The sequence below is a fragment of the Sorex araneus genome, chromosome 7 (genome assembly GCF_027595985.1).
Source record: "Sorex araneus isolate mSorAra2 chromosome 7, mSorAra2.pri, whole genome shotgun sequence".
NCBI lineage: Eukaryota > Metazoa > Chordata > Mammalia > Eulipotyphla > Soricidae > Sorex > Sorex araneus.
Window position 1 is genome coordinate 30882094 of NC_073308.1, and position 16243 is coordinate 30898336.

General features: G+C 38.7%; 1 protein-coding gene across 1 annotated transcript in view; it reads right to left on the bottom strand.

The window, feature by feature from the left end:
- Positions 1 to 16243, bottom strand: part of ZBTB41 (zinc finger and BTB domain containing 41) — a 39219-nt gene that overhangs the window by 13459 nt on the left and 9517 nt on the right. Inside the window, exons 3-8 of the mRNA XM_004610006.3 lie at positions 14227 to 14434; positions 13186 to 13255; positions 11485 to 11632; positions 4327 to 4456; positions 615 to 710; positions 196 to 302 (exon numbers count right to left, since the gene is read on the bottom strand). Of these exons, the coding sequence (XP_004610063.2) occupies positions 196 to 302; positions 615 to 710; positions 4327 to 4456; positions 11485 to 11632; positions 13186 to 13255; positions 14227 to 14434 (759 nt within the window). The remainder of the gene's footprint in view (positions 1 to 195; positions 303 to 614; positions 711 to 4326; positions 4457 to 11484; positions 11633 to 13185; positions 13256 to 14226; positions 14435 to 16243) is intronic.

The following is a 16243-nucleotide window of genomic DNA, read 5'->3' on the forward strand; positions in this document are numbered from 1 at the left end:
AGTGACTAAATGATTAAAACTGCAATAATAGAACATGTTACCAAATTATATATTGCTCATATGCTTTTAAAAATTGTTGATTAATACATTCCAAGTTATTAAAACTAGACAGCCAATCGAGACAAGATGCCATATATCCCTTTCAGAAGCTTTGTAGGAGGACTTGGGGAAACAACATCACAAAATACACCTTACCTGAATGTATTTTTTTGTGCTTTGTAAGGTGGTCGTGACGAATAAACGTCTTCCCACATTCATCACACTCGTATCTTTTATCGTCATGATGTACTCGTAAATGAAGTCTATAAAACAGCAAAACATTCAGCACACTTGGGGATGAAAACAATGTTTATAATACTGTATAATAAAACAAAGACAATATTAGACGTTGGAATACAGGGGATAAGTCGACATGTGGTATTGTTTTTTGCATAAATCTGCTTATGAAAAGGGCTAAGAAATTCTTTTCTCAACAGCCAAAAATTACAAAAAAATTAAAATACAGATGGGATTTTTTTCGGGACTTTTGGGACTCAATCCAGGCCTCAAACTTGGGGAGTTGTACTCGACCACTGAATATAATTTTATTTTAAGGTAGGGAAAAAATGGCTTACCTGTATGAGCTTCCATGACGAAAACTCTGTCCACAAATACTACAGAGATGAGGTTTTTCTCCACTATGAATTCTTAAATGTTCTTTCAAAGTAGTCCTAGATTGAAAAAAAATATTATATATGTATGCATATATAATAAGGTCAATGGGAATAGATTGCTCTACATATTAGCTTCTAAGTTTATCGTGATTTATCTCTAATTCTCATATATATATTTATATAGAGATATTATTTTAATGCCATTGTCTATACTAGAGATTGCCAGAAAGCTAATTAGAAAGGTATTTAAGAAAACAGATACTATGGTAATTCTTTCTTCTTCAATAATTTTGTTCCTTAATGAACTACTCTCGCCTACAGACAAAGTTACTTGTTATTTCTCTAAAGTGTAAAAATTACAAAATTTAACTTTGGCCTTCTTCATAAATGATTTGCTGAAAGATTTAGCTACATAGCTTGAGCAAACATTCAAGAATTCAAAATCTCAATTTTCATGACTAAATTAAATAAAACTGATGTGAATTTTGATGGAGGTTAGTATTCCATAAATATTTCAGTTTATCCGTACTATTCATTTCAAATAGGTGCTCAGTACTGTATTTTAGGAAGAAAACTTTCTAGGTAATGGCATGTCAAAATACCAGTGTCAAAAGTGAGACCAAATAAGGGATAAAATTATTGCGTCCTAAATCCTCCAGACCCGCTGACCCTGGGTGGGCTACTGGGGAACCCACCACTGCTCTGGGTACACACAGCTCCACTATTCCCTACAGTTCTGACATGGACAAGTTCTTTCAGGGGGGCTAGAAACTAAAAGACAATGAATGTAGTCTGACCACTGCAGGCCTTGAAGTGGTCACTAGCACCTGGCTAGTATTTCAGCCCCCAGTCTGCAGGCTGAAGCTGAATCTGAACAAAGGTCGATCTGTGCCAGTAGATGGCACTCTTCTACTAGGACACCAACACCGGACAAGTGACTCCAAAGGCATCTGGGGCTTTGTAGAATATACCCCTAAAACCATTCCAAACTTTGACCTAATAAGCAATTAAAAGTTTAAAAAAATAGGGGGGGGGGGCGGGGGGAGAGGCAGCTGAAGGGACAGTACAGCGATGAGGTGTCTGTCGGGTCCCCTAGAGGGGCATGCTAGAGCATGGCCACAAGTGATTCCTAAAGACAGAACCAGGAGTAAATCTTAACCACCGCAGGGTGTGGCCCAAACAACAAAGTTTAAACAATGGAAGGGCTCATTGATTTTTTTTTTTTTGCTTTGTTGGTTTTTAGTTCTAACAGAAAGGTCTTTATCAGTAAAAAATAATTTTAGGGGGGGGGGCTGGGGGTGTTTTTATTTTGGGGAGGGGGCATACCTAGAGATGCTCAGGGTTACTCCTGACTCTGCACTCAGGAGTTACCCCTAGCAATGCCCGGAGGTCCATAGGGGATGCAAGGAGATCCCTGGGTCTCAGTGTGCAAGGCAAGTGCCCTACCTGCAGTCTATCTCTCCATCTCTCCAGCCCCTAAACAAAATTTTATGACACATAAAATAAACATTTCAATTAGGTTAACTTTCATATAAATGCAGCACACTGATATTGTTATACTGCCATCATATCCATCTGTTATTTTAAGAAAGCTAAAAAGTGGCATTTTTAGCTTTTTTAAATTATGGAATTTTAATGTTATATACAGAAGAGTATACAATTTATACAGACTGTTTAAAGAATAGTAATTAAGCGCATGCAGGCAAAGATAAAGACCACTACTGGAACTAAGACTGCTCCACACATCCCTCCGTGCCCCTATCAGCCCTACTGCCCTTCAGAAGTAAAACATGAAGCATTCCCGTTCCTATTTTTTATTAGCTAAGCAGTTTCACCTAAGTTGATAGCACTATATCACTACATAGTATTTACCACTAGTCTTTTTTTTGAAAAGTCAAGAAGTAAGCACAATCCTAACTAAATTTCCAACATTTGATAAAAGATGGACAAGATAATGCAAACATTATCTTTGTATCAATTCTTGGCTGCAACCCCTAAGTGCAATCAAAGGTTTCTTTCAGTGGCTGAAGTCATGGATAGGGAAAAACATAGATGTCACCACAATTAGAGTGTGTGACATACTTGAGTGGTCAGGTACTAGAAGTCGGGCAGAAATAAGGTCAATGTGAACAGATTACTCTACATATTAGCTTCTAAGCTTACTGTGATTGATCTTTAGTTCTCATGAATAAGGGGACGGAGAACATTTCTGTGAAATTAAGCCAGTATCCCTAGTTAATTCAAGCAGCAATACCAACAGAGAAGTGTGGGAGCTCATCAATACATAGGTATTAATGACACAGAGGGCAGATAAGAATTTGGGTCAGGGAGGGGGAAACAGGAAGCTGTTATTCAACACTTCTGAAGTCTAGGTTATGCCACATGAATAAATCCTAAAGATTTACCAAACAACACTGTGACTTTTTATTTGTGGCAAATAATCTCTTTTTGTTTGTTGTTGTTGTTTGGGTTGACATCCGGCAGTGTCTGCACTCCTGGCAGGGGTCTAGGGACCATGTTGGGGTGGCAGGGACTGACCTCAGGTCAGCTGTGTGCAAGGTAAGTCTCCTACTTGCTGAACTATCTCTCAGGCCAGAATGGCAAATAATCTTGAGTGCGTGCTTGTTAAGATGTTAATTATCACATTACATGATTCCACTCCCTAGCCCAAATGTGTGGATCAAAGATATTGTATTATTTTCTTCCTGATTATTTAAAAGAAGAAACATGCCCTCAGGGATCTTGGCGACAACAGCCCTCAACAAGGCATGTGACATCAATACACCACAAACACTGCTACCCACCACCTCTTCTGGTAGAGACTGAATGTCCACCACATGCATGTTACACATGTGACATCATGGTCTAGTCATTCACCATCTTCCTAAGAGTTTCTTTTGCCTCTTTAAGCCATGTCAACATTCCCAGTTCCTGTCACCAGTCTTCCTCTTGATCAGTTTACCTTCTCATTCTGGTTAAGCATTCTCTCTGGTTGCAAAACAGACTAATTTCTTGCCCCCCCCAAAAAATGGCTGAATTTTTCTCACCTTGATTGTTGGACCAGGAACACGAGCCTAGTTTACAATGTTGAAGGACCTGCATTGCCTTCTAGTGTTGCTAGTCCGTGTCATCCTAACACTTTACTCAATCTAATCTGCATTTTCTCTGTTCTATCTTCTTGCTCTGTATTTTGAGACTATCCCTCAACTTTTCTCTCAAGGTGTTTATCAGGTCTCAAGCTTCTGGGAGCTCTGACTGTTATAGGGATAACTTTGATACAGTGCCCTGTTCTTGCCAAATGGATTTACCATCTTCCATATGCAATACATTTGCTTTTAATTTTCTTCTTTAACATTTTTATATAACTTCTATCCTTACATTTTTCTTCATTTTTTTTGTTTTGGGGGAGCTCAGGGCTTACTCCTGGCTCTGTGCTCAAGGATCACTCCTAGTGGGCCCAGGGAACCTTATGGAATACCAGGGATCAAACCTAGGTGTGCCACATGCAAGGTAACAGCTCTAACTGGTTGGTACATTATCACTCTTGCCCCTATCCTTACATTTTAAACTAACGCATAATTTAAGTATCTCTTTTAACACTTAAGAACTACATCTGTTTATCATTTCAACATAATAGCACTGAACTTTTCTAGATTTGTAGATAATGCCTTACCTTTCTCGAACTGATTTTCCACAGATAAAGCAAGTCCATTTTCTCTTTCCACCATGGGTGCATTCTATATGGCGTTTCAAATTTCCAGTGTCATTAAATTGGCGACCACATATATCACATGGAAAGGGACCTAAAAGAATAAAATAGGAGGTACTTTAAGTTTAAAGTGTAAAACTAAATTAAAATATGTATAATTTGATGCCTATCACTAATCATACATGTTTCATAACTCAGCACAATTATAGAACTCTCTTCCCTTCTAGACTGTTGATTATTTAGAAGGCACATCATAATCATCTCTACAACCTCTAGAATTGAGTACAACTTCAAGCACATAATATAATTCTGAATAAATTAATAAATATGCTAAAATGATCATTCTTACTTAAAAATCAGACTGCAACAGGGTAGAAAATGTTACATATTAAAACTTCTGGAATAAAAGATTAAAGATAAAAAAAGATTAAAGATAAAATTTGGAAGAATAGGCAGAAGACTTAAGAGTGTGGCTAGAAATGCATCAGTTTGTATAACTATACATTTTTTATGATGTTAAGTATACTGAAAATACCATAACCTTTTATTTTTATATAATTAAACCCATGTTTTTCACAGTAAACTTAATAATAGATGGTTCTCAAATTTCACCAAGATTTGACCAGACAAATATGGGTTCTATGAAATGGCAAATAAAAAGCATATGAGAAAGGAAGGCCCTTGATAAGAGTTTAAGGAAAACTACAAAAAGGTATCTCAGAATTTTGGGGGGAAAAAAGCTGAACACAGACTACCAATTAAAAAATTAATAACTGTAGCACACTGGGGGGCTGAAGCAATAGCACAGCGGTTGAGCTTTCACCTTTCACGCAGCCAACCCGTGTTCGATTCCTCCGTCCCTCTCGGAGAGCCCGGCAAGCTACCGAGAGCATTGAGCCCACTCAGCAGAGCCTGGCAAGCTACCCGTGCGTATTGGATATGCCAAAAACAGTAACAGTAAGTCTTTCAATGAGAGACGTTACTGGTGCCCGCTCGAACAAATCGATGAGCAACGGGATGACAGTGACAGTGACAGCACACTGGGAAAAAATGACATATGGACAATGATACTCAGAAACATCCTTTAGTAACAGCCCTCCATAGTTGCATAACTTAGTGAGTTTCAACATACATTTTTGTACATCAGATAAGAAAGATATCCTTAAAATATATACTTAACTTTAATATATTCTCATCAAAATACTTAATATTCCATGGGACTTGGGTTATGAACAAATATTTAAATTTTACTTCACATCTGGGGCTTTATTTAGAAAAGCGCAAGATGAATCCCACCTATCCTAGATGTCTCCTCAATGAGTCCCAGTAAGTTCGGAGAAGAAGAATCAGCATATGTAGACTTGAAAGCAAATACACAAAGCAAATTCAAGTTCCAAACTAAACACATTATGGGAAGTGTGATGATGATGATGGGTTAAGAATGAAGTATCCACCAGTACTAACTTTTTATCAAGTCTTAACTCTATGGAGGGCTGCAGCTGGGTGAAAGCACTGTCACATTCTCCTACTGTCACTTACTCAAGGTTTTGTTTTGTTTTGTTTTGTTTTGTTTTTGGGTCACACCTGGCGATGCACAGGGGTTACTCCTGGCTCTGCACTCAGGAATTACTCCTGGCGGTGCTCGGGGAACCATATGGGATGCTGGGAATCAAACCCAGGTCGGCAGCATGCAAGGCAAATGCCCTACGCACTGTGCTATCACTCCAGCCAAGAAAACGAAAAATCAGTTCCCCCCTTTACTAAATGTCCAGTTTTGCATGTTGCTAGTCCTCTCTAGAATTAGTTCATGACACCAAGCTGGGAACTTAAACTAAGGCAGTGTTTCATACCAACACTAGACAGAATCAGATTTGACTTTCTAGAATTGCATTTAAAATATTAATTGGGGAGGGTGGCTGCACCTACTAAAGGCTGTGGTGCTCAGGGGACACGGGGGCTGTCACGACAATACTCAAAACAGGTTGTGGTTCCATGGCTTCAGCCTTGGGCCAGTAGATATGGATCTACTTGGGCCCTTTGGTGCCAGGGACCACCCAAGACCATCCTCTCAGTGCTTGGGGAGCCTCCAAGGCACAACAGGTGAGGGTCTCTGGGGCTGTGCCCTGACCCCTGAACTACTTCCCAGTTCCAAACTGGCCTTTTCAAAGCCAAACTAGTTTTTATACTTGTAACAAAAGTATATCAAAACTGTGTTTGAATCCAGATTTTATTGGTAGTTCTCTCTCCCTCATTACAGAATATACAGTTCTAATACATGAGCAAATCAATGATCAATGGGAAGACAGTGATACAGTGATTATGAGTATAGCTCTGGGCATCCTAAACCAGTGATTCTCAGGTGTGAGGCATTGGGACCATCAATATTACTTAGGAACTTGTTAGAAATGCAGATTCTCAGGCCATGCCTCAGACATTAACCACTAACCTAAAATATATTGTTGACAAGAGATCAGAGATGGAATGCAAAGATTGATACATACATACACACATATATTAAATATAAGTTCCTATGTAATACATAATGCTTTAATATGGTAACTATACCCATGCATTTTATTCACATAAAGCACTCAAAGTTGTCTCCCATTTGGCCTACATATATTTTCTTAAGTAACAATGGCAGAAAATGCAAAGCAGCCGCTTTCTTTCATAAACCATATTTCTCAAACATCTGAAATAATTATAATAACAAACAATAATGTATCCAGAAAAAGAGAAAGCAGACAATGACTCTCCTTGGTACTGGGCACACATTTATTTAATCCCCACAACAATACCCGTGAGGCAAGTATTAATTCTCTTCCTTTAATGGACGGAAACCTGGAGCTCTGTGAGGCTCTCACGGCTCCACACCGAGTGGAAACAAACCCAGGAACACAGGCTTCCAGCTTCCCTTTCTCCGTCATGCCATACCTCCCAATAGCTTTCCTTCTTGTAAACATTAACTGAACGAAGTAAATACCAACTCATTAAAAATTAAACAATTTATTTTGAATTTTATTGAATCACCATATGGAAAGTTACAAAGTTCTCAGGCTTATGTCTCAGTTATACAATATTCAAACACCCATCCCTTCACCAGTGCCCATATTCCAAATCTATTTGAAAATTGTTTGTGTAGGCATAGCAATAAAACATGATGACTTATTACTGGTTTGATTACCTACTGGACTGCAATTAATTTGGGCAGGACTTGCCCTACATCTTGACATAGTGCTGATAATATAGTTAGCTAAATATTTGCTGCTCTGAAAGCTGAATATATTTCCATGGAATGACTTTCTCTGTGAACTCAGCTTGTGACATTTCAGGAATTGTCTTTACTGAAATTCTGGAGGTGAGAAAAAAGGAATCTCTATAAAGCAACAAATTATTTTCAAAAATCTAGTGCAACCACCTTTTCAGGAATGTTTACTTCAACAACTCTAATTGCTCATTAGATCAGCATCTGCTTATAAACTTTCACTGACAGGAAAGGACTGTGGAAATGTCAAGATACTCAATCTGTGGGCCAGAGAGAAAGCACCCGAGTAGGGTATTTGCCTGGCAGAGCCCACTTGAATTCAAGCCCCGGAACTACATATGGTCCCCTGAGTACCGCCAGGCGTGGGCCCAAATTCAGAGTGAAAAAAAGACACTTCAGTTTGTAAATTCCAATACTGAAAAAAGTGTGCCACTCTCAAGAACATTATGCGACGACTGGAATGGGAAGGAATGGGAGTGAAGATAGACAGTCGGCAACTACACCACCTCCGCTTCGCTGATGACATCGTTCTCATAACACCAAATATCAGCCAAGTGGCACAAATTCTGGCCGACTTTGACTGTGAGTGTGGAAAGGTCGGACTGCAGCTGAATCTCACCAAGACAATGTTCATGAGAAACAGACTAGTTCCTGATGTTCCATTTGCCTTCAACGGAAAGAACATCTCCAAATTACCTAGGTCAAGAACTCAACATGACAAATGACCTGGCACCTGAACTACGCAGGAGGAAGAGAGCAGTGTGGAACGCCTTCAAGAGCGTCGAAGTAGTGGTTAAGAGGACAAAGAACCTCTGACTCCGGCCACATCTTTTCGACTCCACCGTTCTTCGTGCACTAACACCTCAGAGACCTGGGCCCTACACAAACAGGATGAGAACGCTATTTGGGTATCCCAAAGAGGACTCGAAAGAGCTATGCTTGGAGTATCACGTTTCACTCAAGTGAGAGAAGGAATTCAGAGTTCCGACCTCCATCGACGATCGATCGAGAATCAGGGACACTGTCTCGTTTGCCAACGAGTCAAAAATCAGATGGGCTGGGCACGTAATGCGATTCAGAGACGACCGCTGGACTAGAGCTGTTACTGACTGGATTCCACGGAATATCAAAAGACCGAGTGGCCTCCTATCTACGAAATGGTCAGACTTGTTTGTCAAAACCCTGAATGAACGATTTGAGGCTCTTTGTGCTCCTGGAGCGAGCAGACACCATTGGGCCACACCAGCACACGACAAAGACGCCCACTCAAACAAATCAACCAAATCAACGAACAATGGGATGACAAGTGATACAAGTGATATGAGTGAATAAAATCATTTCTAAAGTGAAACTAAAACTATGTCAGAACTTTCAATGTTTTTAGAATGCTTATTCTTTCAGTAAAAGATGTATTTAATAAAACTGAAAAGATAAAGGATATAGATGTAAATATTTTTTACATAAAATATCATTTTTATTATAACTTTCTGTAAGACTGGATAAGAAAATATTATTTTCTTATATTTTCATTTCAAAAAAGAAGGCTATCAATTCCATAATAAAATGGTTTTCCTTTAATCCTGAATATAAAAAATGTCTCACATGCGACACGTAATCACAAACAAACTCTAATTATAGCTCTGATCATCACAAAACCTATTTCCATATGATAGTGTTTTAGAGATTGAAATGAAATATAATAACAGAGCAACTCATTAAAAGCAATTAAAGAAGAGGGATAAACTTAAAAGATAAGCTGTTTTAGCATATTCTACTTTTTAGGTAGTAGACTATAATATATATTAGTAGAGTAAAAATAAATGTATTCCTAAAAAAAATATATGTATTCCTTACTGTAAAACTGAGACTTGAAAAATATTTGTAGATAGATGATTTATATGACTTTCCCAGACAAAAAACTTCAAGGTCCTTGGTAGTAGGGCTGTGTTTCTTGGGGGGAAACTCCAACAACAATAGTGAGTTTTGTGTTGAAATATGGAATGTAATCAAGGTAAAGAGAAAATGAAGTGAAATTCATCAGTTACGCAGGTGGGGGTGGGGGGGGCGGGGGTGGGAGGTATACTGGGGTTTTTGGTGGTGGAATATGGGCACTAGAGAAGGGATAGGTGTTTGAATATTGTATAACTGAAACATAAGCCTGAGAACTTTGTAACTTTCCACATGGGATTTAATAAAATTAAAAAAAAAAAACTTCAAGGTCCTTCGAATGTTTTTCAAGTGGCAGAATTTTAAGATGCTAGCTGGGCGAGAGAAATACTTAAGGTCGCAGGGTGTTTGCCTTGCACATAATGGACCAGAGTCCAACCCGGGTACCATGTTATGGTGTCCTAATTACCGCCAATAGTAACAACTGAGCACAGAGCCAGGATTAAACCCTGAGCAACGTGGGTGAGGCCCATGCCCCCAGGTCTCTCAAAGACCCTTCCTATCTTACCATAAGTATTACCCAGCTCTATAATACATATTTGTTGTATTTAACTTTAATGCCATATCCAGAAACAAATGCATTTCAGATCAATTTAAAGTAAGTAAGATTACATCGCTTCTCGGCCTTCTGGCTAAGATCAAGTGTAAGAAAAGTAAGATTACAACCCTAATTCTGAGTATACAATTTTTAAAATGACAGTATCGTGGTTTATAATGTTACAGTAATTGTTGTTTCCTATTTACATGCTGCTGCACTGCATTCACCACCACAATGCCAACATCCTGCCACCACTGGCCCGGGGTCCCGCCCCTCTCATCTCTCCCACTTGGCTCCATTCTTAGTTCCCACAACCACTTACACTAATATAGTTTAAAACCACCCTGATCTCTGTCAGTCATATGATATTTGTTCAGATTGTGTCTAAGAGGTCTCTGCTAGTAACCTTATTATAAAGAGAAATTTGGATTCTATGCCTTTTTATAGTTCTGTAGTCTCCAATGATTAAAAGTCAGATCATTCCCATCCTTAAAATTTTGTATTTATTCTGAGTTTTAGCTTGATTTGTTTTGGCCTTTTATACAGGTAAGTTTGGGATTATCTTTTAATTTTTGGTCTACACTGTCAGTTTTTTGCACCTGAAAATTTAATAAGCATGAAACATGTATATTTTTTTCAAGTTATCATTAAATACAGTGACACATGGACTAGAATGAGATTATTTCACTTTGGACTGCAATAATATACATGGGAATTAAATGTCCTACATGGATCCACCTGTACTACAAGCCTATTAAGACCACAAGCCCCCATTTTGGGCCATGGCATTGTCATTGTCACTGTCATCCCGTTGCTCATCGAGTTGCTGGAGCGGGCACCAGTAACGTCTCCATTGCGAGACTTATTGTTACTGTTTTTGGCATATCGAATACACCAGGGGTAGCTTGCCTGGCTCTGCCATGTGGGCGGGATACTCTTGGTAGCTTACCAGGCTCTCCGAGAGGGACGGAGGAACCGAACATGGATTGGACGAGTGCAAGGCGAATGCCCTACCGCTGTGCTATTGCTCCATTAGGGATAGTATTTAACAGATATATTACATTTCAAACATACTACTTATTACAACACCTGAAAAATACTGTTTTCCAAAACAAAAATGCATATCCCAAGCACTCACACATGTATCCAACAATCACTGTGAATACACATAGCTTATGATCAGGAACACATCTACCACCAAAACAATATCACAGAATAAACGTATTTCCTCATCTCCAGGAAGTATAGCAAATCATACGCTCTTCCCAATTTACAGCTCCTCCTAAGTGGTTTGGCAGCAACAGGCTCCTTCCTGTACGACATGAGAACCAGTAACTGCTGTGACTGCTTTGAGAAAACGTAATTTGCTTACCCAGGTGGAACTTTTCTTGATGCTTCAACCGGGCAAAGCGAGATTTGAAATGCTCCTCACAATACGTACACTTAAAAGGTTTATCCTGAGAATGTAGAATCATGTGTTCTTCCAAGTGTGGTCTTCGAGTGAAAGATTTCTTACAAATCTGAAAATAAAAAAAAGTACAAAAAATGTAAGACAATCTGAATCAAAAATTAAAATACAAAGTCTATAATGAGAAATAAACGCACAAATTCTAGTAGAGAGAAATTTCTCCCAATAGGACACTTACCAAAAGTATAACTAAGTTCTATAATGCAGTGGGGTGGGGAAAATGGCCTTGGAGGAATTAAAGAATTAATAGCTCAGTTTCAACTTGTCACGTTTCTTAAAATTAATTTCCAATATTATAGTTATTTCAAAATCTTAATTCTAGTTCAATTTCCAAATCTATTATGTATTTTAAGTAACTTACATGACACGAATAAGAGATTTTATTACTATGGCCATATATTGATTAGAAAGAAGAAAAAGATACCCCAGAAAGATCACTTTAAAATTTGTATCTTCAAGTGATCAGAATGAAGAGATACACCTTTAAAACATCTGGCAGACATATTAAAAGGCGGGGGAGGGGGATGTTGGGGAGGGGCTAACCTAATAGCAATGACAAAAACAATTAACAGTATATACTACACACCCAGGCATGATTCTAATTCAAGGATTATTTCACCTAGGAATCACAATAATCCTAAGAAGCAGATATAATTATCATCATCATTTTAGAAATGAGGATGATGAAACTTAATAACAAAATGTCATCTAAGGTAGATGCAAATACTTACTAACTTCAATTTTCTAGAAGCTGTAGTGAGAGAAAGGGTGAGATTTTTTGCTGTGAGCATAACTGAAGCTGGGAAGTAAGGAAGACAAAAGTGATAGCTACTGTCAACATTTAAGTAACACACAAGAACTACCGTGGGGAAATAAAGTCATCTCCAAGTCCTTTGCCACTCCTCCCACTGAAAATGCAGACCACACTTTCCAGAACTCTTCCCTCGCCACAAAGGCCTGCCTGGCTGATGATGTCTTGGGAGTGATCCCCTGGGGCTCTGCCTCAAACCTGACCTGGCTTCTTCGAACACACACTCACGCTTGGAGGCCAGCTGCCGTGCTGGACAGGGCTCAGGTAGCCCGGGTAAAAGATCCAAGTGGAGAAGGAGCAAGGCTCATAGGCAACGGTCCCAAGCAAAATGTCAGTCATCCACCTCTACCCAGGTTGCCAACCTCCTAAATGAGTCACTTGGGAAGTGGCCTCACATCATACCAGCTTAGAATATCACCAGTTGGAAACTGAACACAGCTGATGCCGTGTCGTATAGAATTACCTAATGAAGTTCAGCCTCAAATTTAGGTAACCCACAAAATGGTGAGATAAAGGTGACTGATTGCTTAAGGCCGTGAAGCTTTGGGACAGAGAGGAATGATTCTAATATTCTATAGTACTCTCACAGTTCACCTACATAATTATGAATCTATGGTATTCTTATTACAATAAAAATGAATATTAAAATTTCTTTCTCAAGTTGATCATCAAAGAATCCAGAACAGCTAAGAGTAATTTTATATAAATCAAAGCTAAGTTTCCTGGATTTTAAAACCTTTCCAAGTGCACCATTCGTCTATTTTGGTTTTCTACAGCAAATGAAAGGGTCTTACATCACATTTCCAACTTTCACTCTTAGTCTTCTTAATGGAAATAAATTCTTGTGCATTTTCAGGGTGGAATCTGTAAAATTAAAAACAGAACATTAGTAGAAAAACATGTGAAGGATGATCTACTGATAGTGATTATAAGGACTAGGCAGAGATCATTTTTAAAGAAATAGGCACAATTTTTAAAGTATTTAGATAGGTAGCATTATTATTTTAATAAATGTAAACTTATACCTAAGCTCACGCAGAAACAGAGATATCTATACATACTTTGATTATATCCAGGAGTTCAGTTATTTATGGATAATATTCAAAGTAATCCACTTAAGTATTTTAGAACAGATTTTAGTTAATTTCTTTTTTTAATTTTCTTTTTTGAAGGGCTGGGGATCTCCCAAGCAGTGCTCAGGGGACCCCGCATCACTTCTGCTGAGACGCAGTCAACCAGACCAACAAATCCCTAGACTGGCTTCCTGCCTCAAATATAAGTCCCCAATAACACATGAAAATATCATTTCTCCCACAATTTTTTATATGTTAAAGACAAATCTGAGTCTGAAGAATAAATTCCCTGCGATGTGAAAACCGTGTATCTGACAACATTCTTGGCAAAGCCTGGCAGAAAACAGAATAAACAAAGTGCTGTATCTTAAAACTTCTATAGTTCTTGTTTCAACATCGAATATATTTCATTTCAATAATATTAATTTTAAAATATCAATAAACTGGGGTCAGAGAGGACTGGGATTAAGGCGCCTGCCTTGCATGGCCGCCAAATAAGGTCTGATCCCTGGCATCACATATGGTCCCTGGCTCACTTCCAGGAGTGATCTCTGAGCACAGGGCCAGGAGTTAAGCCCTGAGCACCAAAACCAAAACCAAACACTCGAACTTACACTTGCTGCTCTATTCCTAATAAACCTGTAGCCTGGCAAAATGTTAAGTAATCAAGGAACTGGAGAATAGCACTTGATAGCTGCATATAGCTTATTACATATTTTAAAGGCACAATAAACTCTACTACAGAAGCAAGATAATACTTGCCTCTTGACATGCTTGGCTAAAGTCTTCTTGCTTGCATGGAGTTTATTACAATAAGGGCACTTGTGCTCCTTCTTATGAAATTCTGTCTCATTACTGTGCTTCTTTCTGTGAACTGTAAGGTTAGACTTCGTCGAATAGCGCTGGTGACAAATATCACACTCAAAGGGCTTCTCACCTGTGTGAACACGTGTGTGGCTATCATATTTCCCTATAAAAAGAGAGAAAATTTAAATTTGGTACATATTCTTCGACAGTTGAAATACGTCCAGGGAATAAAATATCATGAATGACAATATCCTTAGACACACACACACAATCAAAACTAGAAGCTCAGCTACATGTCTATCTTTGATAAGCCTCAGAGGCTTACCATTTGAAGTTTATGGTTCAAAGATTACATATGTCACAAATTCACGAATTCAGGAAAACTGACTTAAAATTTTTTCCTCAAATTTGCTTAAGTAAAATTTCATTTTATTTTAGGGGCCAGAAAGATAACTCAAGTGGCAGACCACATGCCTAGAAAACGCAAGGCCCTGAGTTCCATCCCTGCCCCGCATGCCCTCCCAATCACCACTAGATACAGAACTCGTGACCCTCGAGCATCACTGCTGGGCCAAGTCAACAGCTGCCACGAGTGGCCCCAGGCCAACAGAGTGTGTCCCCTATAAAAAAAAGAAAGGCACATTTAATTTTTTTTCTTTTTTTTGCTTTTTGGGTCACACCCAGCGATGCACAGGGGTTACTCCTGGCTATGCACTTAGGAATTACTCCTGGCGATGCTCAGGGGACTATATGGGATGCTGGGAATCGAACCCGGGTTAGCTGTGTGCAAGGCAAACACCCTACCCGCTGTGCTATCGCTCTAGCCCCACATTTAAAAATTTAAATGGAACATTAGTTGATACAAGTAGAATGCTCATACTTTTACTTTCAAAACTAATATTCATATTAAAAGGAACCTTCAGATTTGACAACTTTAAAAAATATTCTATGGCCATGAAGACAGCCTGAACGGCAGAGCTCATGCCTAGCGTGTGACGGTCCTCAGCGCAATGCCCAGCATAACATGTCCCCTGAGCACTTTTGGTTTTAGCTCTTGGGGCCTCCAAACTCTACTGGGGGTGGTCATTCCCAATTAAAAAATGTCATAAGAGGGGCTGGAGTGATAGCACAGTGAGTAGGGCATTTGCCTTGGACACAGCCGACCCTGGTTCGATTCCCAGCATCCCATATGGTCCTCCGAGCACCACCAGGAGTAATTCCTGAGTGCAAAGCCAGGAGTAACCCCTGAGCATCGCCGGGTGTGACCCAAAAAAGCAAAATAAATAAATAAATAAATATATATATAAGAAAGGAAAAATAACATGCCATTTTCATATTTTCATCACTCTTCCTAGAGGAAGTAATCTGGGAGGAAGAATACTATAATCTAGAAAACTCAACAAAACTTATACTTTATACCACCCAATCCACAAAACTTTTCTAGCTTAGTAGATATTAGGAAACAAGCAATTTACCTCTATTTGACTGCATGGTCAATAACAAACTGCTAAAGTCAGCATATACAAGCATTATCAGAAAAAGTAGGAAAAGATGAACAGATATAATACAAAGTCACACCAACTGTGAGATTTGTTTGTACTATATCCTGAATATATATTTGAGTTCTGTACAAATGTTTCAGGTTTTTCCAAGAGTAAGTACCAAGAAATTTTAACATAGACTTTCGAAAGAGAAAAGTTACAAGAAAAAATGAAATAAAAAAAATACTTGGACTTAATTTGTATTTATATTCCTACTTAGACTATCACTCTTTACCTTACTATTAAGAATGTGTTTTTTTCACATTGTAGAGACAGATAACAACATCAGGTAAGGGTACAGACCCTCACTCCACCTCCTGGATATGAATCCTGGCTCTACATTAGAGACTCTGTGACCTTGGACAAACACTTTTTCCATCCTCAAATCTTTCTAATATGAAAAAAAATGGAATAGTATTTACCTCAACGGA